This window comes from Herpailurus yagouaroundi, unplaced genomic scaffold (genome assembly GCF_014898765.1).
Source record: "Herpailurus yagouaroundi ecotype Mexico unplaced genomic scaffold, PumYag 165, whole genome shotgun sequence".
NCBI classification, from domain to species: Eukaryota; Metazoa; Chordata; class Mammalia; order Carnivora; family Felidae; genus Herpailurus; species Herpailurus yagouaroundi.
Window position 1 is genome coordinate 1,637,454 of NW_024412406.1, and position 26,373 is coordinate 1,663,826.

The window sequence follows — 26,373 nt, forward strand, 5'->3', positions numbered from 1 at the left end:
AAACTGGAGGAACATCCATATATACCTAAGGCTTCATGTCTCCTGAAAGGAGGTGGAGGTTTAGGAACACAGCATTTGTACATGTGGGGGTGGGGGAAGGTACTAAGTATACACGTGTTTGGAAAAGGCCTTGCTTGCCTTTGCTAGAAGGCAGGGAAGAATGTTACTGACTGACCCCTGGGTTGGTGGGAGAGGAGAAAGGAGCTTCAGTAAATTCTCCTAGAGCGAACAGAAGATGACACGTAGCACCTTACAGTATTTAATCCTTGAAGAGTTTGAGAGTCCCATTGACTCCAGAGGCATTCCTTGAGGGGAGATGCATTGTTGGGTGTAGACAGCCTATCACAATGTACACCTGAGAACAAAGAGGCCTTCTCACGCGTCAAAAGAGAAGTCCAAGGTAACTACTAGTCAATTTTATAAAAAATTCTATTTTCTCTTAGCCCCTCACTGCCCATGAGACAAAAACAGCTTCATGGGCACAGATGTTGAGGAGTTCTGTAAGAAAGCAAACAATTAACAGAGCACAGCTTTTTGTAGGAGAAGAGTAAAACAGCTAGAACGGGTGGATACTGTGGATGCAAAAACAATGTTAGAAAATGTTGATAAAAATGCATGGCACCCTTAAACAGAAACACCTGACTTACGATGGTTCAACTTATGATTTTTTGACTTTATGAAGGTGCAAAAGCTATATATATTCAGTAGAAATAGTTTCTTGAATTCTGATTCTTGGTTTTTTCCTGAGGTGTGATAGGATACTCTCTCCTGATGAAGGACAACAGCTGTAAGCCATAGCTCCCAGTTGGCCAGGTGATCAGGAAGGTAAACAATTGATACACTTACAACCATTCTGAACCCATTCAACCATTCTGTTTTTGACTTTCAGTACAATATTCAATACATTACATGAGATATTGAACTCTATTACAAATAGGCCTTGTGGTAGATGATTTTGCTCAACTGTAGGCTAATAGAAGTGTTGTGAGCACATTTAAGGTGCGCTAGGTTAAGCTATGGTGGTCAGAAGGTTAGGTATGAAATGCATTTTCTAATTATGATATTTTCGATTTACCATGGATTAATCACCAGAAATGACAAGATGTTGGAATATTTTTTAAAATGTTGAAATAATGTACATCAGATGTTAGGGAGGAAAGGAAGCATAATGCAAAAATTCTAGATCAACTCAAAATATACATATGTGAGGGAAACAGACTTTTTTGGATGTGTATAGGTTCAGAAATTATGTTATTAATTTACCTGAGAAAATTATTTTATTTTTTTTAAAGTTTGTATTTATTTATTATGAGAGAGAGAGAGAGAGAGAGAGAGCAAAGGAGAGGCAAAGAGAGAGGAAGAGAGAGAGAGTCCCAAGCAGGCTGTTACTGTCAGCATGGAGCCCAGTGTAGGGCTCAAACTCACTCACTGTGAGATCATGAACTGAGCCAAAGTTGGACGTTTAACCCACTGAGCCACTCAGGCGCCCCAAGAAAATTATTTTAGAAGCAACCTAAAAATTAAGAATTAAATGAGAAGAGATGCAAATAATTAATCTTATAAAATTTTAAATTGAGTCCATTGGGTACAATACCCAAATTGTACCTAACGTGTAATAATGATGACAGACCCTGGGAATTGTCAAATAAGAATATTTGAAAAAGAAAAGATGTATAATATATAAATATGTAACAGAAGCTGGGAACTCAACCTCCAATGTTTATGTATAAAACATGAGCTTTTTGGAGACAAGGGGTATAGAGGTAAGGTGGTCGGTGTAGAGTCAGTGAGGAAGGAAAAGCTTTCAAAAGTTCATGCTTGGATGGAAGGTAGTATAGCTCCCTTTTGACTTTAAGAGATTAATAGCTGAGTACAGATTTATCTATAACTTTTTAATATGTTAATATGACCATGAATAAACTGAAAGGCCAGGTAGAACATCCAAATTAAGGTCGTTATGATGGAAGAGATAAGAATTAAAAGAAAATTCATTAAGCAACATAAGGAAAGGTAAAAAAGAGGAAATGATAAATTATATACTTGAAATAAGGATGGAAGGAATATAATCCAATATACTAATTAATCCAATCAATGTAAAAGAATCAAATTTCCGTAACAAAGAATTTCATACTGTTTTCAAAATCAAAATTGAGATATGTTGGTTTTAGGAAATATACAAAAATAAAGTACAGTGTTATGGGTTGAACTATGTTCTCCCCAAAGATTTGTTGCAGTACCTGTGAATGTGACATTATTTGGAAATAGATCTCTGCAGATGTATCCAAGATGAAGTCATTTAGGGTAAGCCCTAATCCAATATGATTAGTGTCCTCACACAAAGAGAAGAGACACAGACACAAAGACGCAGAGGAGGACACCAAAATACAGTGAAGGCAGAGATTTGAGTGGTGTGGCTCATCACAGAATGCCAAGGACTGCCGGCGTACCAGAAACTAAGAGCAAGGAATGGAACAGATCTGTCCTCTAGAAATTCCAGAGACAGGGCACAGCCCTGCTGACACCTTGATTTTAGATTTCCAGCCTCCAAATATCTGTTGTTTTAAACCATGCAGTTTATAATAATTTATAACAGCTGCCCTAGGAAACTAATACACAAAGAAAGACCAAAATATAGGGGCACCTGGGTGGCTCAGTCTGCTGAGCGTCCAACTCTTGATTTTGGCTCAGGTCGTGATCTCAGGCTCCTGGGATCGAGCCCTGCATCGGGCTCCATGATGGGAGCCTGCTTGTGATTCTCTCTTTCTCTCTCTCTCTCTGTGCCTTTCCTCCCCTCTGTCTCTCTGCTCCTCTCCACCATTCATTTGCACTCTCCTTCTCAAATAATTAAAAGTAAAATAAAATAAAATAAAATAAAATAAAATAAATGGATGTATGGGGGAAATGTGAACCAAAAGAAAGCCTTAGCAGTAAAGGATAAAAGCATCAGACAAATCAGAATTAAAAGCTCAAAAATAGTAAATGGGATATTATATAAATGTAACAGTTATAATTCTCCAAGAGGTTATAGAGAGTCAGTACGGAAAAGGCCACAGACTCAAGAGATTATACTCTGGAACCAGATGCTCTAGAACCTGGCTGTAGTTCTTGGTTCTGTTATTGAATGGCTCTGTGGCTTTAGGGATATTACTTAACTTTTCTATGCCTCATTTTCCACATCTACAAAATGAGAATGATGATAATACTTCATTTATAGGGCACTTATAAGAAATGAATGAATATATGTAAAATTAATATTTTAAAATGAATTAACATATGCAAATTAATATATGTGTTAATGTAAGATTGAACAATAGTTGTTATAACCACCAAAAAAGTGTTAGCTATTATTCTTTTTCCTGTTACTAATGTAAAACACTATACAAAAACCACCCAAACAACGTGGGATATAAAACCAAACCTCAAGAAAAGAAAAAACTTTATAAAGTCACTATCATGGTAGAGGAATTTAAATAATCACTCTCAGAATTTGACATAATTTTCCACAAAAGAACAAGTCTAGAGAGGACTGGTTAATACGATCAACAAGGTAAAACACACACTCTGGTCTATACGAAAAGTAGAAAATATATTCTACATTTTATTTAGAACATCTGATTATTATGGAACCAAAAGAAGCTCTTATAAGATCTTCAAAAAAAGATTTTTATAATCCCCATGCTCTCTCCATGATCCAAGAAAACTAGAAATCAAAAAATAAAAATGCCAAAAAACAATGGAACGATGTCAATATTAAGATACCTACTTCCAAGCAACTTTCGGACACGACTCCTCTTCTCTGCAACAGTGAGGTGCATGGCAATCAAGTGGCTGAGTCCCACCTAGTTGTGCTTGCCCAAGAATGGCCACCAACTAGTGGTTCCAAACCATTAGTGGTAGCATCTCCTCGGGGAAGATTTAGAAATGTGTAATTGTATGTACAGTCATTACAAAGACTGAGGAGTACTATTGGCATTTAGGGTTTGGGGGTCAAGACTGCTAAAGTTCAACAAAGCTCAGAATACTCTCACACAGGGTAGAACTTCCATGATCAAAGTGCCAATAAAGCCCCCACTGCTAAACACCGTTTTAAATTTTTTTTTTCAACGTTTTATTTATTTTTGGGACAGAGAGAGACAGAGCATGAACGGGGGAGGGGCAGAGAGAGAGGGAGACACAGAATCGGAAACAGGCTCCAGGCTCTGAGCCATCAGCCCAGAGCCCGACGCGGGGCTCGAACTCCCGGACCGCGAGATGGTGACCTGGCTGAAGTCGGACGCTTAACCGACTGTGCCACCCAGGCGCCCCTAAACACCGTTTTAAAAGTGACTACGAGGCAACAGTGACTGCAGATGCTTAAGATACGTGTATTTGAAATTAAATTAGTCTACGGCTATACCACCCTGAACGCACCCGATCTCGTCTGAAATTAAATTAGTATGACCATAGTAAAAAAGTCTTCTATAAAGCTAGCAGGCAATTCAAAGTTCAATTTTTTACAGCAAGAACCAAATTCAAGAACTTTCTTTGCTTTTGACAATAATATGAGAGCATATAAGACTCGGTTTAGAGATTGCTGCAGGAACTAATTTTTCTTTTATTACTAAGACTCAAAAAGAGTATTCATATTTATTCTCAGAATAGATAAATCGATAAATGAGTACATAGGGAACTGTAAATCAATTTAATTTGTTATTTAGATTATATTAGCTAAGTCAGATTCTGAGCAAAACACACTTGAGTCATTTACCAGAAGCATCAGTGCTTCTGGCAACTATGTTTTTCCACGTTCTCATGTAAAAAAATATTTCAACAATGTTCTTTCTTAGTACTTGTGATGGTACTAAGGTAAAAGCAATGTTCTTTTTTTTTAAATTTTTTTTTAACGTTTATTTATTTTTGAGACAGAGAGAGACAGAGCATGAACAGGGGAGGAGCAGAGAGAGAGGGAGACACAGAATCGGAAACAGGCTCCAGGCTCCGAGCTGTCAGCACAGAGCCTGACGCGGGGCTCGAACTCACGGACCGCGAGATCATGACCTGAGCCGAAGTTGGATGCCCAACCGACCAAGTCACCCAGGCACCCCGGTAAAAGCAATGTTCTATAGTAGATGGGATGTGGGGAGGAAAATGAAGAGACATGGGTTCTAGTCTTGGCTACGTGATCTTCTCTGTGTTTACCCATCAATTTAAAATCGGGATAATAGTATTTGCCTTACTTGTCCGAAGATGTTGGGATGCAGAACAACTACAAAGTCACCACAATGGCCTCCCATGCTACTCTGGAACTTTCCCTCTCTCTATCTCTCTCTTATTTCCAGCCTACATTTTCCCTCCCTCACGCTGCTGAGCCACATTGGTTTCTCTGGTGTTCCTTGACTGTTAACCTAAGGTCTCAACACCGACATTCCTCTGCCCACAATGCTCTGTCTCTGAGAGCTTCAGGCTCACCCCCTCACTTCCCTCCTGGCATGAGGTCTCTGTTCTAATGCCACTTTTTTCAGAGAGGCAGTCATAGACCATCCTGTGAAACTTTCTCTGTTGCTTTATATTACTTTATCCTTTGACATAGCAGAGATCTGTGTAACATTTCGTATTCTAATTTGTTTGCTTACTGTCTGCCTCTTCTCTGCTACAAAGTAACCCCAAAGAATGCAAGAAATTTTCTTATCTTTTCTTCTGAATAATATTCTAATAATAAATTAGAGCTTTTCTGAATCCCTCTATATAAAAATTTAGCAGTGTGTTTAGTCAGAAAGCTTGTATCTCTACTTTTCACTAATTCATGTGAAGTTACATAAACCTTATCTTATTTTTTGTGACATAATATATGCTTTCAGACACCATAATGATTTAGAATAATATGGCAAGTTACATTTTTAACATCTTTATTATATCATTTGCCTATCTTTATTATCCCAGTGCTCAAATATTCAAAGCATGCACTAATTTTGTATACTACTTCTCTGAAAGGTAGTATATGCACTCTCGTTTGAATTTTTTTTTCTTCCCTAAAAGCGACATGTTATATTTCAGGACTGTAATATGTCACAAACCAGATGGGCCGAAAGCATGTTATTTGCTCTGATAAAAGTTTTCAAATTGGTCCTGGGTTTTTGTTATTCATGCTTGTGTCTGTCTCCCCTACTGAAATGTAGCCTGATGGAAAGCCGAGTCCATTTCTCATCCATTATATATTTCCCTAATACTCTGTGCACGGCAGAAACTCCATGATTATTAATTTATTGTATATAGGCATTCATGCAAATGATGAGCAGCCCCTCCCTTTTTGAAACATAAGTAAAATAAGGAAGGTTACTTACATTTGGAGCCTGATGAAGATGACCCACTGACGGTAGATCTTGATCCCCCTTTCATGGAAAAGACTCCTTTACCCCTGCGAGTTGCTGTGACGGCCACTCTGGGACGCTTCAGTGGAATTACTGCACGTGGAGGTGGGGGCACACGCCCATGGTAATCAAATAACCTTCACAAAACACAAGCATGGCTGAGAGTTGGTTTATGCCTAAGTGTTCTATCAAACGTGTGAAATGATTAAGAAAATGGCCTTGTAAAAAGTGTCAGTAAATGTTTCTGTTATCGTTGTTCGCACACAGGTGTTTATTGGAAGTTTCGTTTTCAATAAAGAGGACGCTGATATAGTCTGTGCATTCTAGACATTAGAATCTGATCCTCCAATATGAACTCATCTTTAAAGTGTGACAGGTCAAGGAACTTTGCTCCAATGGTACCGTGCAATTTGTTGAAACTATGCTAAACTTTGTTCCTGAGTATTTCTTTGCTTCATTTAACAGATTTACCCTTCTTAGAATAGAAATCTTCCTCTTACACATCAACACTTATTAGCACAGTAGCTTGAAAAGAGGGAAAGATCATGCAGAATCAGGAACAAAGCAAAGGAAATTATTGTTCCATCATAACACAGCTCATCAGGAAAATCATTCTGAAGTAACTCTAGATTAAAGAGAACAGCTGTGAGAGACAAATCAACACGGTGCCATACCTGTCTCCAGGACTTTTTATGTAAGAAAAGACTCCCCGGACTGTACAAACAAGGAGACTGAGTTTAAATAAAATGGCACCAGCAAGAGGACAAAATTTTGTTGCACATATTGTGGAAATATGTATTGGGATATCTTTTTATTATTCTGACCAGTTGCTAGACATGCAAATTGAGACTAGTGATATTTGTATAGTAAGCTGTTGAAAATTTCTCTAACCAAAAAAAAGTACCAATAAAAATCCTAGAAGCTTTTACCAAAAAGTGAAAAAATGATATTCACCACAATCAATGCATTTCCACTAAACAATGAAAGGAATAAAAGTATGAGAGTATTTACTCATTTATATACATATGTAATTCATAGATTCAAAAACTTCATATTCTTCATACTGCATACTCAAAAAACAGCAAATTTTTACATACTTAGCACATCTGAGAAGTGTAAAAAGTCAGGGAAAAACATGAGGATGTATTAGTCATTCATTTACCAGTGAACAAGATGCGTTACTATTTATCCAATAGAATGGACTTAGAATGATCATTGACATTACTTTATTGTGATACCACTGTATGGATTATATTCTCAAAACTGCTTTAAAACAGTCAGTAAGAATAATCTAATATGGAAGTCAGAAGTGAATTTCTATAATACGAATGAAAAAATTTCTACAACAGGTTATTTTATAACATTACATCTTATTTACATATACAGACAAATCTCTTTTTAGAAAATAATATATGAAATATAATAAAAATTAAGATAAGCGGGTGTCCAAATATTCACTCAGAAACATTGAAAACTCTGATACTATGGGGGCAAAAAGTAGTATATAAACCACACTCGAAGCAGAACTTAGTCCTGTGAATGTCTCCCGCATTAGACAGCTAAAGTGTTCAAAAACTATTTGGAAGCATGCTGGGGAGAAACTAAGAGATGTCTGGAAAGGAAAAGAAATGGAATGAGACAGAGTTCAAGAGAGGTGCCATCCTCTGTGAATAAGCAAAGTCCATTAGAACTGAAGAACTGCTAGCAAAGAATGGGTCATGGAGGTCAGCACATTATAGTTTACTTCAAAGGGAAGCGTCAGGATGAAGCTGAAAAGGGTTATGAATATCATCCATACCACTGGGGGCTGGAAAATCAAAAGGGTCAACTAAGCCTGCCCCTCATTTCAATCACAAAACAAGGACCACATCACTTATTTATAAGTTGAATTCACAGAGCACCTTAAGCTAGTGAACCAAAATATGAAGGCACTTTTTAGGAGCTCTAACACCCAACACTGTCGAGGGGAAAAAATATGGCAATTGACTCATCTCTTCCAGGGTAGATGCTGCTGCTTCAGATGAGGGGCAGCCTGTTTTGGAAGGACCATCTCCCCTGGCCATGAAAGTGCAATTTAGCTGGTTCATTAATTAAGCTGATCTATAAATTGGGTTAAGAAAATTTCTAAAGCACAACTAAACTATGCAACAATGGAAGAACGCTATAATGAAAATGCAGGCCAAGTAAAGCCACCATAGTCACCACTACTCCAGTTACAACGTAATTCAAGAATATTTTACAGGAAAGTGAAACAAATGATTATCACTATTTCTATTGCTTCCCCCGACCAAGGATTGCAAAGCTTCCACTGTTGGCCAGGCCCAATCTCATGTGAGAAAACAGAGCTGCATTTGTTCATTGTATTTGTGACATACTTTTAGTATGTCACATACTCAGTATGTGTTTAGAAACATACTCAGAAACATACTCAGCATATGTGGTGCCCTTTGCCTTCAATTCCTATAAGAGCGTAACCCTTGATGAGTTGCTTCAAAGGGCAATAACTCCTTTCTCGTCAAGAAGTAGGGAAAGTTTTACCAATTCTTTCTGCCATTCTGATGGGAAGATGTGCAATATCAGAACTTAAATTTTGACAAGGGATATATAACAACAACAAATTTAACAACAACAACAAAAGCTAAAGAAGGGTATGGACACTTCACATGTCAGTATAATTTTGAATTTACAAAATTTAATGGAGCTGAGGAGTTTCTTAATTTTCATTGGCTACACTTGTTTTTTCAGAAATAAAAGGAAAGAAGACTGGATATTGTCCGAAGGCACAAAAACATAACAAGAGAAGGATGGGAAGTGGGGGCAGATTTTCTAGGGTTCAAGATGGGATGCAGGGGTTCTTCTAAATGCAGATGGAAGTAGGTGAAAGCTAACTCATTGGCTTTCTCATCAGAATTCTGTTTATAGCTAATCTAAGAAATTTTGCCTTTACAAGGTATTAGATTAGCAAATATTGTCGAGACCATGGAAATAGTCCACTTAGAATTACAGACTGACAGCAAAGATCGCAAATGCAAGAGAATTAAATAGAATCTAAATTTCAAAGGTCAGTTACAAGCTTAAAACTTTTTCCTCTCACTTGTTTTGTTCCTTCAATTGTTAGAATTATTTACCCTCTCTTTTTCTTTAATTGTTCTTCAGTTTCCCTAATATGCATAGAATACTGTTTTCCCTCTAATATTTATTGGTCAAATAGATAATTATTTATAATGAAGCCAAACACATAATTTTTCCTTCTTCAATGTCTACCTTAAAATAAGAACCCTAAAAGACTTACTCTCGAGCAGTTAATAAAATAAATGTAACCAGATTTTAATAAAAACAACCCATTAATGAAATTTGAGGATTTAGTTTGCTTTATTTAATAAACATATCTACTTTTCATGTGGTCATTTCTTGTTTTGCATTTTGTTTGCTTTAATAGTATCTGAGATATGTGATTTTATTACCCAGTAAAAGATAAAAACTGGTGAAGAATCTTAATATTTATACACCCGGTAAAAATAAACATAGCTTGTTTCTAAGAAGGATATAGATATTAGCTATTAAAAATTATCTGTGTGGGGTACCTGGGTGGCTCAGTGGGTTGAGCATCTGACTTTGGCTCAGGTCATGATCTCACAGTTCATGGGTTCGAGCCCCGCACCCAGCTCTGAGCTGACAACTTGGAGCCTGCTTCAGATTCTCTGTCTCACTCTCTCTCTGCCCCTTTCCCACTCATGCTCTCTGCCTCTCAAAAATAAAGAAATGTAAATAAATAAATAAATAAATAAAAAATTAGTTGTGTTTTGGACAAAGGCAATTTAAAGGCATAGTGACATATAAAATGAATGTGATTTTGAATGTTTGTTTTAATTAAAACCTTGTTAGTATTAAGCTTTAATAGTAATAAAGCAGAATTTTTGAAAAAATACATGAAAAAAACATAACTCCCAACATCATACTCTAAAAGTACTATCATTTTCTAAATATTTTCCACAGGTATCCTTATTTTTCACATAGTTGAGAACCTAATCTATGCATGGTCATGTATTCTGGCTAATTCTCCTTGGTTTATATTAAAAACATTTCTCAAGCCTGGTATGTAGTCTTCCTAATGTTTATTTTAATTGCTGTGGTGCATTTTCTCAAGTAGACATACCATCTTCTAATAATTACCTGAGAAACTTTGACTTATGTTTATTTTTCACTAATGTGATTTTAAAATTAAAAAAAATGTAATATTTGCATAATATTTTGTCACTGAACACTAAATTTTAATTTTAGATAACTTATTTAGATAGATAGTTTTCAAGAATTGGTAATTACCTGTTTTTTTTTTTTTTCTAAATTTCCTTCATGAGAAGAGTTGTTTCATTTTAATTACTTGTGAATCAAAAGTTAATGTGGCTAATGCTAACAAAAATATGTGGTCTGGACTAAGGGCTCAAAAACTAGGCTGCCTAGAGTCAAAACCTGAGAACAAGTTCAGAGCCATGACCTCACTGGGGCTTTTTAGCATATGTGAAAATCAGTAACCAGAGCATCAGAGATCTTCCTCTGTGTCTTGATTCAACCTTAAACCCTCCTCTTCAGCATGCTTAAGTTCTGATAGTTGTATAGTCTACAAAATCAGATTAAGGTGCCTCTTTATTTTTCAGAAGGGATATATTTGAAATCCACGTGAATGATTCTTATAGCTTATAGTTATATCTATTTTCTATACTGCTTGAACTACTCAAAATTCATAAAATCTGTCTATAATTTCCACCCGACTTCAAGTAAGCCTTTGGTTACAACTGAATCCACAGAGAATTGTCAAAGGCACGCTCCACTGGAGACCAGTAAATGAATAACTTCTGTTGTTTTTCTGTTATTGAAATTTCCTAAGATTGTCAGTGAAGTTGTCTCCCTGGGTCTTGGACATGATTTTAAAGGCAAGGTGGTTGATGGGGAACCTGGTGGCTCAGTCAGTTAAGCATCTGACTTCAGCTCAGGTCATGATCTCATAGTTGGTGAGTTTGAGCCCCGAATCCATAGGGCTCTACTCTGACAGCTCAGAGCCTGGGGCCAGTTTCAGATTCTGTATCTTCCTCTCTGTCCCTCCCCTGCTCATGCTCTGTCTCTCTCTCTTGAAAATAAATAAACATTAAAAAAAAATTTTAAAGGCAAGGTGGTTGAAATCCTGAGTGGTCTTTTCTGCAATTTTTTTTGCCTTATATTAATATAATCTTTATCTTTTGCACAACTCTGCTATCTACTATATTTTGTATACAGCTTTGGGTAATGAAAAAGTTAATATATCTTTTGCACAACTCTGCTATCTGCTATATTTTGTATACAGCTTTGGGTAATGAAAAAGTTAATATATTCAAACAGCAGTTGTGAGGTTATAAGTGACTAAAATGATGCTCTTATTTAATGCTTATAATTCTGTAATGTGGCTATTGTTAGGTCATTTTGCCCATGAAGAAAAGTTGAAAAAAAAGTGATGAAGTGACTTGGCTAAGTTTAAACAGTCAGCACATGCACAACTAGGCCTGAAATTCATGCCTTCTTACTCCGAATCATACCCTTTGTCAAGTGTACCATGCTGTTATCTCCAAATATTTAAGTGGTATAATATTCTATTGGATGGTAATTTAAACTTGCATGATGAAACATACATTGCCTCTTGCTAATATGTTTTCCCAATATTTGAGAATATATACTGTGCTCTATAATCAATAACCTCAACAACTGCAACTTGAGGTGGAGTTTTTTCATTAACGACAACTGTAATAGCTTCTCTTCTGTTAAGATACACAAGGTCAAAATTGTGGCAGAGTTGAACAATGCCTATTTCACATCATTTAATATGTGTACATGTTTTTTATATGGTAAAGCACTTCAGGCATTTCTTTTCCTCTATTAACAGAAACTTACTCATCGTGGAGGTTATAAATGGCTCAGTATTGTTCCTGATACTACTGAAAAAGGATTGGATTAACACTGCTAATATCTCAGAAATGGAAAACATTCCTTGGGGGGATTCAATATAATTTTAAATGTATGTATCTCTTTTTACTTAACTTGGAAGGGCATAAATATTTATCTTTAGTTTTAATACCATGTAATGTCCTTCATTTAGAGCCAGACTTGACCTTTTAGAAGAAAATGCCATCTAATGTTGTAAATTTATTGAGCAATGCTTTGTGTAATATAAAAAAAGTTTAGGGGCGCCTGGGTGGCTCAGTCGGTTGAGTGTGTGACTTCAGCTCAGGTCATGATCTCACGGTCCGTAAGTTCGAGCCCTGTGTTGGGCTCTGTGCTGACAGCTCGGAGCCTGGAGCCTGCTTCGGATTCTGTGTCTCCCTCTCTCTGCCCCTACCTCACTCATGCTCTGTCTCTCTCTCTGTCAAAAATAAATAAACATTAAAAAAAATTTTTTTAAGTTTAGAATAATCACTCAAGTCTATTATTTAGTGATAATCTTCATGATCCTCGTAGCCATGAACAGACACTCATTTAGTCTTTAGAAAAGTTACTGCTGGGCCAACGTATCAGAACAATGACAATACAATGGTGCTTTACGTAAAGCGGTTTTCTAAGCTGAAACTATCTAAGGGTTGAAAATCCCCAGTCACATTAAAATCCCCAAACCTGGCAGAAAACGGATAACAATAGGATGTGGATGTATGTCAGAGACTAAGCTATTACCTCTCTGCTTCAGACCCACCTTTAACCACAGTTGGAGTTGGGACTCTGCCAACTACATTTCCGTGGGGGCCAGCTGGCTCCTTGCTGGGCTTAGCCCACTCAGTCACTACTCAGATGACTCGAGTTTAAGTGACTTTGCAACACATGCAGGACAGTCCCTTCACCTTCCCTTAAGAAGGTCTAGGTTTCAAACCCCAAGTTCCCCCTCTGGGTTCAGATAAAGCAGCACCAGCTGAGCAGAGTTTCTGCTCTGTAACTCCCCTTTTCCACATTAAATTTTGATAATCCCCAACCTCATCCTCTGTTTTCCCAAACTTGGAGTTGGTAGCTGCTTCCTGTAGTGGCTAACTCCATTACACCACAGTGTTTTCTTTTTGCTTTTTCAGTTCCTTAATACCTAGTTAGAAAGTTTTTACATACAATTATCCCTGTTACATGTAACTAAGTGATTTCTGTTTTCAGAACCAAAAACAAGGCCGCTTGGGGTTAAAGGAAATAGCTGAGGGTCCTCTCTCTGCAAGTAAGTGTGTTTAGCTCCAACCAGAATGCGCTGGGAGCAGGAAAAGGGAAAACCATAAAACAGAATAATCTGGAGTCATCACAATAGACTGTTTTGGACCAACCGACCCACCAGTTTATTTCTCACAGGGACGATGCTACATGAATATCAGTCAGAGAAATACATTCATCATTATTGTTAATGGTTACTGTTAACAATTATTAGCAGTTAACATTGATTGCACAGTAAAAATATACCAAGCATAATGCTGATCATTATACATATGTTGCTTCATTTAATCCTCAGAACAATCTTATGATGCAGAAATTAATTTCTTGCTCACATCGTGGATGAAACAACATATTTTGTAGTATTAAATAACTTGCCCAAGTTTGCACCACTAGTAAAAAGAGAAAAAAAATTAACAAATTCAAGCAGAGTGTAATTTATGAGAGATTACTGTGGATAAAATTGTTAACACTTTGTAAGCTATTTATATTGTCCAGCCTCTCCATTCTGTTTTCCTTTCATGAGAATCTATTTTCACAGGGAACTCCTGACTCTATCCACTAGTGGCAAATGCTTATATCTTTCTTAGCCAAGTGTGAGAAATGGAAAATAAACTAATAAGAGCACAGATTGCTTAGACAGTCAGCAACAGAACAATACTGATCTTTTGTGCACTTATAAGCCAAACAGGTTTTATATAAGACAAACAAATTATTTTGGGAATTGTTCAGGGTTAGCTTTTTTGTGTAGTGGAGAGCCATCTGAAAGCTTCAAGCTCTGTAACTATTTGGCTGATTAAGGCTCTTGCTCTGTGGCAGGTAAGGATAGATTTATCTATCATCTCTATCTCTATCTATCTATCTATCTATCTATTTATCTATCATCTAGCTAATGATTTTTATTGAGCCATTTTAAGCAGAAATTCTTAAAAAAATTTTTTTGACATTTATTCATTTTTGAGAGACACAGAAAGACAAAACATGAGTGGGGGAGGGGCAGAGAGAGGGAGACACAGAATCTGAAGCAGGCTCCAGGATTTGAGATGTTAGCACAGAGCCTGATGTAGGGCTCGAACCCATGGACTGCGAGATCATGACCTGAACTGAAGTAGGATGCTTAACCGACTGAGCCACCCAGGTGCCCCTAAGCAGAAATTCTTTAAATGTAGAAGGATGCCACAAGATTGAAAACATTCAAGAGATTACAATTCTAAAACACTTCTATACTGACAGATTAAAACACAATGTACGTTAATTGAAAACTTTATTCATAGCAATTAGGACATTGTTCTACATCCTGAAAAAAAGCTGTATTAGAAGATGTCTATAGCATTGTCAAAAACTAAAATTTTCAAATGGTATGCAGACTATTGAAATGTTATCTTTCCTTAATAGTAAATGGGGTTTTTTAATACTGCCAGACCTTCAGGTCATTTTTAGGACAAGTTATTATAAACTATTTAGTATTTAAAATAAAATACTATATTTTATAGAAATTATAAAGATCCTTTGAGAAAATTATCATTTAAGATTCATATTTTGTCATAAAGGCATCACTAGTGAAATAACTTGCTTAACTAAGCAGTTGAACATAGTGGTTATGAAGGTATGATTGTGGGTCCTATTTCCCTTTAGGTAAGGCTGTCTCCTTTTATTTAACTCTGAATTGTTCTTCTGTTTTGCATATTCACACAGTCAGTTATTGAATCTAAAGGAATAGTTTATGATTGTAGTTTTGTCATGAATTTACTCTATGATCTTGGGAAAACCAAAGTCTCTCTAAACAAAGGAGATGAATTAATACAAATTGGGTATCCACTATGTTTGAGCCTTAATGATAGTGCCTGAGGATACAATAATAAGAAAAACTGGGCATCTTTTCTGCCTTCATGGAGGAAGAGAGGCAGACATAAATCAAATACCGTCACCACAAAGAAACGCAACAGTAAAAACCAGAAGTGCTGTGAAGGAACAATACTGGGCATTGAGAGAGGCCCACAGAGGAACCTAATTTAGTCTGAGAGTGGTGTTCATGCTGAGATCTGAGGGATGAAGTCAGGTTAACTGGATGGCAGAGGGAGGTATGAGGAGAAGGAGCAGCACAGAGGAAGGTGTTGGGGTGGGAGGGTCCATGGTGTTCTTGTGGAACTGAAAAGAGCCGTGTGGCTAGAGCAAAAAGAACAAGGCACTCCCTTCACCAAGGGATGGTGAAATTTCTTCCCTATTTAAAATGTCCATTACAAACTCTTATTCTAAATGCAAAACTATTTTGCATTTTTATACCTTGGGATTTTTTGTTATTTTGTTTGACTAGAACTTACAATTAACAGCTTAAAAGATATTTACCTCGTTTGTGTGTGTGTGTGGTCTAACGACCTATGTACAGTCGGCCCTTGCTCTGTGTATCTCTGAATTTCCATGACCAATATTTAGTTAAATAACACCAGTCTCCACATAGCACAAATCAAATTTCAGTTACCACAATATACTAACTGCGAGTAATTTCATACAGTCTGAACTTTGCTGCTAGTTTTTCAGTCCACAAATCGCTGTAAATAACAGATGTGCATCACGATCAGTGATCAGTTACATCACTTCATTCAAAGTCCGTCTGGTTGTGGTGCATCTGTTATTCAGTTCACACACAGACAGTAACCGTGTAGTTGTATCGTCTCCTTGTTGCCTGTGACAAACCCATGTGGCACTTGACAAAAACGGACACTCCAAAGAGGAAATTGGTCAACAAAGATGAAAGTGCAGCAAAGAACAGAGGAAGGATAGCACTGGAAATGAAATAAAATTAGGTGTAATGGAGAAGTCGAGGAGGAATAGCTGAGTGAGGATTGCTGACACTCTTCTGTTGGAGAGACTTTAGATATCGAGCCTGGGGACCTTATTAAAGCAAACATATTGACATAAATGAGGAAAATTGTTGTCAAGTGGTAAAAAGGGATGAGGATGTCCCAGAAGAAGTGACACTCGCAAAAGAACTACACACTGAAGAACTCTCAGAGATGCTTCACAATACTGTTATACTGCTGACATTGGTCCAGCCTGAGAAAAGAATATGACAACTCACCAAGGCACAAGAGGTGTGCTAGTTCCGTGCTGTAAGTTGTACGAGAAAGCAAGCACGGTTCAAACTACTTTTGACAGGTCTTTTTTACAAAGAAGTAAAACACGTTAATTCTCATTTTTTACTGTTTTAAATTATAGTGCACTTAAAGCGATTTTACTGTGTTTCCCTATTATTTATAACCAACAGTAGGAGAGTCTGTAATGTTTTTACATTTTGAGACCTCATGGAAAATTCTGTTTTTCCACTGATCATTAACATCATTGGTATGGTTTCCTTCATGGTCCAACACTACTATGCAGAGCAAGAACTGTCTGGTGTTTAATTGAATCTAACCAATACAGCATTGCAATGTGTCAGATGGAAGCAGATGTATTTTGGAAGGTTGGAGTCATTTTCTGAGCTTACCAAACTCTCAGTCTTGAAGAATTCTAAGTCAACAAAAGAACCGGAAAACAGGATTGGTTAATTAAATTTTTTGGAATATTATTCAAATATTCAATAACTGAATTTTAGGCTTAAGAACCTCTGAAGTCCTAAAAGTCCAAGATGCACTAGGCTTCAGTAAGCACAATGAAAATAGGAAAATCTGCCTATATTATACTTTTTGGGACTTAAAAGAATTTTCTTTATTTCAAATATCAGTCAAGAATATCTAGGAATGAAATGTGCAAAACAGTTAAAAGATCATTTAAACCAAGAGGAAACAAGAATGAAAAATTTACATACCGATTGTAGAAATCTTCTCTGTAGTAATCATAGTCAAAGACATAACCACTAAGGAGGGAAACAAAAAATTAGTTGACACTTGCTCAGCCACACTCATTCTGGCATAAAGTTATGAGGTTATTACTAGAAATTTGTTACTTTTTAAATACTTAGTTCTCAATGTAATTATGTTTCCAAAGGGTTTTACAAGACAATGTCCAATTGGATACAGTGCCATGTCAAATTATTGTATGTCTGGCAATACAAAGACTAACAATGGTATGCATGGTTTGGGATGGAAGATGAGAGCAGGTAGCAAAACAAAATTTGTTAATATTTGTAATTAAATATGAATGAAGGCCTTTTTCCAGACCAGATACAACACAGTTTTCATTTTCTTCCTAAGGTATGTACAAAAGAGCCTAAACAATGAAAGGCTTAATGACTCACTGACTATAAGAATGCTAAGTAGAAATGTCGTTTTTTAGAAATATAGCATTTTTCATCCTATTTTTATTTAAAAAAATTTTAATTTCTTATTTTTTTTGAGAGAGGACAAGTATGCATAGGGGAAGGGCTGAGGGAGAGGGGGAGAGAGAATTGTAAGCAGGCTCCATTCCCAGCCCTGAGCCTGATGGGGGCTCCACGGGACCTCCACAATGACAACGATGTGGGTTCCATGCAGGGTTCAAGGTGAGGCTAGACTTGGGGCTCAATCTCATGACCATGAGATAATGGCCTGAGCTGAAACCAAGAGTAGAATGCTAAACTGACAAGCCACCCATGTGCCCTTTTATTTTCACTCTAAAAACCTATGATTCAATCTACAGAGAAAAAAAATCCACCTTGGCTGAATCTTGCCAACAATACCTTAATATTTTAGAATACATAAGTAGCAATAAGTATATTTCAGTGAAAAGATTAAGTTTCTTAAAGGAATACATCATAAAACTGCTCTAATCTACTTATATAAGTGTTGGAATTTACAAAGCCCTTTATATGCATTATTTTCTTTAATTTTAGTACTCAGAATGACTCGGTTGGATACTGTAACTAGAAGCTAAGGTGCAAAGGACCTAAGTGACTTGCTCAAATTCTTTTTGCTAGTGCGTGACAGAGCTGAAACTGGAGAAGGCTCCTGAATCCATGTCTGAAGCATTTTTCCATCTCACTGTACAACCCTCCCCCACCTGCAAGAAATTTAAACTCATGATGAATGAAGTATCTATACTATAAGGGAATGATAATTTTTAACATTTATTTATTAAATTTTTATTGGCATGAAACATACATAACAAAATTTACCATTCTGACCATTTTAAGTATACGATTCAGTGACATTAAGTACATTCACAATGTTGTTTAAAGATCACACAATCCATTTCCAGGAATTTTTCATTATCCCCAAAAGAAATTCTGTACCCATTGAGCATTCTGTCGCTCCCCATCGCCCAGTCCCCCCAACCTCTGGTAATCTCATCCTACTTTCTGTCTCTGAATTTGCCTCTTTTAAGTACCTCATATAAGTGGAATCATACAATATCTGTCCTTCTTAGCCTGTTTTTTTTCAGTTAGCATATTATTTTCAAGGTTTATCCCTATTGTACCACACATGAGAATTTCAATCATTTTTTTTTAAGTTTATTTATTTATGTTGAGAGAGACAGACAGACAGCACAAGCAGGAGTGGGGCAAAGAGAGAGGGAGATAGAGGATCTGAAGTGGGCTCGGTGCTGAGAGCAGAGAGTCCGATGCAAGACTCGAACTCATGAACCACGAGATCATGACCTGAGCCAAAGTCAGACACTTGACTGAGCTGCCCAGGCACAAGAATTTCATTCCTTTTTATCACTGAATAATATAATACTGTGTGTACACACACACACATCACTTTTTGTTTACTCATCTGTTGACAGACATTTGAGGGGTTTCCACCTCTTGGCTGTTGTGAATAGGGTAGTATGAACACTTTGTGCAAGCATTTGTTAGAGTCCCTACTTTCATCCCTTTGGGATATATATACCTAGACTGGAATTGTTGGATCATAAAGTAATTTTATGTTTAACTTTCTGAGGAGCTACCATGAGACAGGCAAGTAATTTTATATTCCCCAATTGATCCATTTAACAATCCTTTATTTTGTAACTATTTTTTTTTTAATCAGGAAAATTGAAAGAACGTATTAAGAAGCACTTGTTATTCCTGGTTTTAGAGATAAAGGTGTTTATATCTTTTTACACTCACTGCATAGCGGGGAAAAGCTGGATATAGCATACCAGGCCTATTAGAGTTAGTTCTGCCTCTAACACTGTCTAATGGAACATGGTGAGTTTGAACTCAAGTTCTGAAACGCAAAGTGCAGATGTACTCTCAGTGAGTGTCTGGATGGAGGGCGATGGTCAGGCCAATGCTGCTGCATTGTTATGCAAAACAAGGAGGTCGTGGAGACTATTGTCTAAAGAGAAAAATAGCCACTTTCGTCTGACAGTCACAGATTGTTAAGGTAGTAGTGCTTTATGCTTCAGTTTGTTTTGCTGATTTTGCTGGTGTAGACACAACTATGATGTTAAGAGATTTTAAAGACCACCTATTGGCTACCACCAATCCCTACCGTGTAAAGTTCACCTCAAAACCTTTCTGATACAGCAGTGCATATGCCTCTTTCACTGCAATTTACTAGCTTCTGTGGAAACAAGGCATATGATGACGCTGGATCCAAACATGTGTCTGGAAGTCTCAAAGTTTAAAATTATGCTACTTCGACTCACAATTGTCATGAGTAACCATCATATTTTCTTATGTTTATTTTTAAGAATATCTTGGTAGATCTGTAGTACATACTCATCTTGTAACTCGAAGTTTCTATTCTTTGATTAGTATCTTTCCATTTCCTCTACCCACTCCCAACCCCCCAATCTCTGGTAACCACCATTCTACTCTGTTTCTGAGTTAGGTTTTTTCAGATTCCACATGTAAGTAGTATTACACACTATCCTTCTATGCCTGATTTATGTCCCTTTGCATAATGCCCTCAAGGCCCATCCACGTTGTCTTCAAATGGCAGGATTTCCTTCTTTGTTATTGTTGAACACACACACACACACACTACACCTTCTTTATTCATTTTTCTGTTGATGGACACATAAGAACTAACTAGTAATTGGGTGCCTGGGTGGCTCAGTCGTTAAGTATCTGACTTCAGTTCACGTTATGATTTCATGGTTCGTAAATTCAAGTCCCACATCAGGTGAGCTCAATCCCCGCCTCAGATGAGCTTAAGCCCCACTTTGGGTAAAAAAAAAAATCCGTGAGCCCTGCTTCGGGCGAGCCCTTCTTCTCAGTCTCTCTCCCTCTCTCTCTCTGCCCCTCAGTCACTTGCGTCCTACCTCTCTCTCTCTCTCTCTCTCTCTCTCTCTCAAAAAAAAAAAAAAAAGGAGCTAGTAATTGTGTGATGTGATGGAGAAGTTGGCTAATGCTTGGTGGTAATCATTTTGCAATATATTAAGTGTATCCAATCAACACATTGTGTATACCTTAAACTTGCACAACATTATATGTCAATTATATTTCAATAAAGCTGGGAAAAAAGGAATATGCTGGTAGAATACAAATGTATGCATAAAAGCATTTGTGTTTATATAACACAAATGTGTTTATATATTGTGTTTATATAACACAAATGAGGTTCCCAACAGCCAAAGCACAGAAAAAAAGATTATCATTTTAAGAGACTTATCTAGATTTTGTTTAGAAACACAGCATCTGGAGAAGAAAACATTCTACTTATTGAAGCCTTATTCTTTGTATTTTAACATACATAATGTTATTTAATCTTAACAACAATCTATAAGATGTAGAGTATTATTCCAGTTTTACAGGACGCTGAGGTCTAGAGAATATATATATATATATTTTTTTTAAATATGAAATTTATTGTCAAATTGGTTTACATACAACACCCAGTGCTCATCCCAACAGGTGCCCTCCTCAGTACCCCTCACCCACCCTCCCCTCCCACCCATCCCCCATCAACCTTCAGTTTGTTCTCCGTTTTTAAGAGTCTCTTATGGTTTGGCTCCCTCCCTCTCTAACCTTGTTTGTTTCCTTCCCTACCCCATGGTCTTCTGTTAAGTTTCTCAGGATCCACATAGGAATGAAAACATATGGCATCTGTCTTTCTCTGTATGACTTATTTCACTTAGCATCACACTCTCCAGTTCCATCCACGTTGCTACAAAAGGCCATATTTCATAGAGAATATTAAATACCCTAGATAACACAGGTCAAGTATTCTAGTAAAGCATATTCATTCATGTGCTCATTTATCAAAATTTGATTAAGGACATGTGTGTCAGGAACTGTACTTGGCACTTAGGTTTAGAAGCAAACGGGTCACCTGCGTGGCTCAGTCAGTTAAGTGTCCGACTTCAGCTCAGGTCATGATGTCACAGTTCATGAGTTCTAGCCCTGCATCGGGCTCTGTGCTGACAGCTCAGATTTTAGAGCCTGTTTTAGATTCTGTGTCTCCCTCTCTCTCTGCTTCTCTCCCTCTCTCTCAAAAATAAAAAATAAACATTTAAAAAAAAGAGAAGCAAGGTAGGAGCCTAACTTTGGTAAGCGCCAATTAGCCAACACAGATGACTTTATGATATTGATCCATCTCCCTTCTATTGCCACTAGCTCACCCTGCATCTCACAAACTCCCCTGCATCATGTTTCAGCAGAACTGGGTTCAACCTCTGTCCTCTAAAGAGCCCTGAATACAGTCTTTCTGTGCCTGTCTAATTTGTGTGTTGCATTTTTTTCTTTGACAGTGGTGGCGACAGATAAAGAAAACCATTTTACATTGGAAATACTAGGAAGTAAATGAATGGGATAGAGAAAGACAGAAGGGGAGAACTATTTAAAGAGATGAATCAAGCCTGGCCTCTCTGAGGGGGTGATATACAACTGGAGGCTTGAAGGATGAGAAAGGTCCTATGAAGAGCCAGGAGAGAAAAGGGACAGAGCGAACAGAAGGCACAAAAGGTACAGGTCAGGATAAACCCTGATGGACTCAATGAAGCCAGAGGGTCAGTCCAGGGCTACTGTTATTACTCAGACAAGAACAGACAGTGTCCTCAGCAACACCGCAGCAGAAAACAGGGAGAGGGGTCAACAGGTTCAGGACACGTTTTGGAGGCAGACTCAAGTGGATTTCTCACTGAGTCAGTGTCAGAAACTGGGCAGACTCTGTTATCCTTCTCAACCTGGGAAAGATTGGGAGGAAGAGGTTCTAGAGGAAAATCTTGAGTTCAGTTTTGGACAAGATAGCATTTGGATGCTTCTGATTCAATCAAGAAACACTTTCATGGGTGATTGATGAGTCTTACTGAGGTGAACCCCAAAGAGAGGGCTTGCTGGGAAAGTGAGTCCAGGAGTTATGAGCATGCTGATGGCAATAAGGCCATTAAAAAGGTGAGATCTTCAGGAGTGAGCATAGAGAGAGGAAATGGAGGTCGGTCTTGGGAATCGTAGAATTGTAGAGGTCAGGGAAGAGGAGTAAAAGCAAAATAGTTTGGTCAGATGTTGACAGGAGACGGAGTTTAAAACTATGAAAGCTCTGAGTCTGGGCCCCGGCTTGCCACTGACTTTGTATGACATTTGTGCTAGTTTGCTAGGGTGGCCATAACAAAACACCACACACTAGGAGGCTTAAAGAACAAAAATTTATTTTCTCACAATTCTGGGGGCTAGGAATTCAAGGTCAAGGTGTTACCAGGTTTGATTTCTTCTGAGGCCCCTTTAAAAAAAATTTTTTTTACGTTTGTTTATTTTTGAAAGAGAGAGACAGAGAGACAGAGCACGAGTGGGGGGTGGGGGAGAGCAGGGAGAGACAGACTCCGAAGCAGGCTCTAGGCTCTGAGCTGTCAGCACAGAGCCCGACATGGGGCTCAAACTCACGGACCAGGAGATCATGACCTGAGCTGAAGTTGGACACTTAACTGACTGAGACACCCAGGCACCCCAAGACCACTTTTTTAAAAAAGTTTATGTATTTTGAGAGAGAGAGAGAGAGAGAGAGAGTGAGTGTGAACTGGGGAGGGACAGAGAGAAAAGGAGAGAGATGGGGGTAGGAGGGGCAGAAAGAAAGGGAGGAGAGAATGCTAAGAATGCTCCCCACACTGCCAGTGCAGGGCCCAATTCATGAATCTTGACATCATGACCTGAGCTGAGATCAAGAATCGGAAGCTTAATCTGAGCCACCGAAGCTCCTCATGAGGCCACTTTCTTTACTTGGCAGATGGCTACCTTCTTGTCTCCGCATGTGGTCGTCCCTCTGTCTGTGTTGTCTGAGTCCTAATTTCTTCTTCTTATAAGAATACCTGTCATATCAGATTAAGGTCCACCAATATAACCTCATTTTAACTTTATCACTTCTTTAAAGACTACCTCCCAATATGGTCACATTTTGAGGAACTGTGGATTAGGGTTTCAACAGGTGAATTTTGGGGGAATGAATTCGCTCATAGCAACACTGAACAATCTATTTAATCTTTGCAAACTGCAACTGCAAAATGGAGTAGCACAGTTTCTAGTGACAATTTTTAATCATTTTTCATAGAGCTGATATTTAAACCCAGGTTTATCTGAATCGGAAGTTGGTGATTTTTCTTATTGTGTCATGTTGCATTAGATATTTGTTAACTTAATAAACTTAATAATGGTAATGCTTTAGCATATATAACTATTTATCTTCAGATGTTCAAGAGAGCATTTTAAAGATTTATGAACATGATGATGAGAACACTTAAAGATATACAAATTCATCTTAATTTTTATATATGTCTCCTCTCTCTTTTTAAACTCCCCAAGTGCCAACTATGACATATGGACCAATTAATAAATATGCTATTAATGGGGATGACAATGATGATTCCACTCATGTGTCTCATACCATTAGGAAATACTTCAATAATTTAACAGCCTTCTGGAAGTTTAAAAATGCATGAGAAAAAAGAAATCATTTTTATTTTTCTTAGCTGCTGCTTAAATTATCTTGTCCAATCTGCTTATTTTTTGTTCTTTCCTGACTGCTAAGACATATTTGCAAGAACAAGTGGTAGCTGAGCATCCTGACTGTTTGATCTCCAAGTCCCACCGTCTGCCATCAGGAACTCAATTTTACCTGTCAAAGTTCAAAATGAAATGAAATGCACAAACAGACCTGTCTTGGTAATCATGACAAGCCTGTTTTTGTCTTAATGGTTTGGGCTTTTAGCAGAAATGTCATGGCTGTAGTCGGTTCAGGTCATAGGCTGCAAAATGAAGCTGGCTTTCCAAGGAAGAAAAAGAGATGCAAAGAGGTGAAAAGAGATAACCACAGGGCAAGTCTGATTTGTGACAATTATGCTTCCCCAGTTTTCCTGCCACTAGCTCCTTATATTTTCTTTTCCCTTCCCCAGCTTTGTCTCTCTTAAAAATCCCTTCCTTTTCTTTCTGTGTGAAACTCTATTTGAAATTAGTTGTCAAAAAATGGCATTTCCAGAAGTCATGTTTAGGTTTTTAAGGTGTTTTATGTATTCTAGGATTTTATTGCCGGGAAAGACTTGTCTTTCAAGTTAAAAAAAGATAGTCTTTCCTTTCCTCATAAATGGTTATGTTCATGAGATAATTTTCTTTTCCCTTCCTTTTCCCTTTTTTTTCTGTTGTTTGTTTGTTTGTTTGTTTGTTTTTGTTTTTAAAGGTAGAAATTTTGCAACTTGCATTGTAGTAGCTTTGTATGATAATCTGGTTCTTAGTCCACTAAAAACAAAATGGTCATAAATTACATGTTTTAGGCAGTTTCTAAGAAGGAACTAAGTCAAGGAAGTGTCAAGGCTTCTGTTGTTTAAAGGCGTGGTCACTGGCAAGGGGTAGGTACTTGACTTTTAAAAAGGTGAAACAGGGGCGCCTGGGTGGCGCAGTCGGTTAAGCGTCCGACTTCAGCCAGGTCACGATCTCGCGGTCCGTGAGTTCGAGCCCCGCGTCAGGCTCTGGGCTGATGGCTCAGAGTCTGGAGCCTGTTTCCGATCCTGTGTCTCCCTCTCTCTCTGCCCCTCCCCCGTTCATGCTCTGTCTCTCTCTGTCCCAAAAATAAATAAAACGTTGAAAAAAAAAATTAAAAAAAAAAAAAAAGGTGAAACAACAGTTTTGAATATTTCACACAAATAAATAGTGCATATTTTAAAATTTTTAAATCTGGTACACTTCTATGACTTTTATCCTACTTTTCAATGTGTACCTTTGTTCTACCTGCTCAGATTCCCTCAAAACTTAATGAGAAACTGGAATTAGTAATTGTTTAGAGTTGCACACTCACAATCTTTATTTTATTACTGAAGATTAAATGACACCAAATAGCTTCCCTGAAATTTAATTTAAACTTTTTCATTTATAGAAGAAGAAATCACAACTCATTAGGATTTGCAATATATGAGATCAATTTTATCTAATCCCTTTAAATTCATAAAACCAGCTTCCTCTGACTAGACTAATACACAAAAGTATTTCTTTTTATTTTCCATTGCAGAACTTCATTAAAATATAATCTGAAGAAAATGAATAAACTTCCTAGCACAAGGAGGGAGCTTTTTAATGGTTTCATTACAGACATCCTGCCAATAGTAACTACTACTGGAACCTTCTCAATTGCTATATCTGGCTTCCCAAATTAAATGGAATAATCAATTGCTGAGTATTTTAAGTCAGGCACGATATTGGGAGTTGTGAATAAGAATATCTGCAGAACATGGCTTCTAACTTCAAGGAATGTCAATCTAAGTGTAAGGGATTAGACAAATATACATATGAATATAATTTAAGCAGAATTTGAAAAAAATGCCAAAATAGAGATTAAAGCTTCTATGAAGCTTATAGACAGAAGAAATAGGATGTGGTTGGTGGGACACAGATATCAAGCAAGGCTTTAGAAAAAGATGGCATTTGAATTGGTCTTTGTAAAGGTTAGGAATTTGACAAGTGAATGTTCAAAAGGAGGCCATTCCAGAAGGTCAAGAATTG

At 37.4% G+C, this 26,373-nt stretch overlaps 1 protein-coding gene across 9 annotated transcripts in view; it reads right to left on the reverse strand.

Annotated features, from left to right (window-relative positions):
• RALYL (RALY RNA binding protein like) overlaps nucleotides 1–26,373 on the reverse strand; it is a 718,636-nt gene that overhangs the window by 79,939 nt on the left and 612,324 nt on the right. For all 9 annotated transcript variants that reach the window (XM_040487491.1, XM_040487494.1, XM_040487487.1 and 6 more), the window contains 2 exons: nucleotides 17,353–17,400; nucleotides 6,321–6,484 (listed from right to left, as the gene is read on the reverse strand). In XM_040487491.1, coding sequence (XP_040343425.1) covers nucleotides 6,321–6,484; nucleotides 17,353–17,400 — 212 coding nt within the window. The remainder of the gene's footprint in view (nucleotides 1–6,320; nucleotides 6,485–17,352; nucleotides 17,401–26,373) is intronic.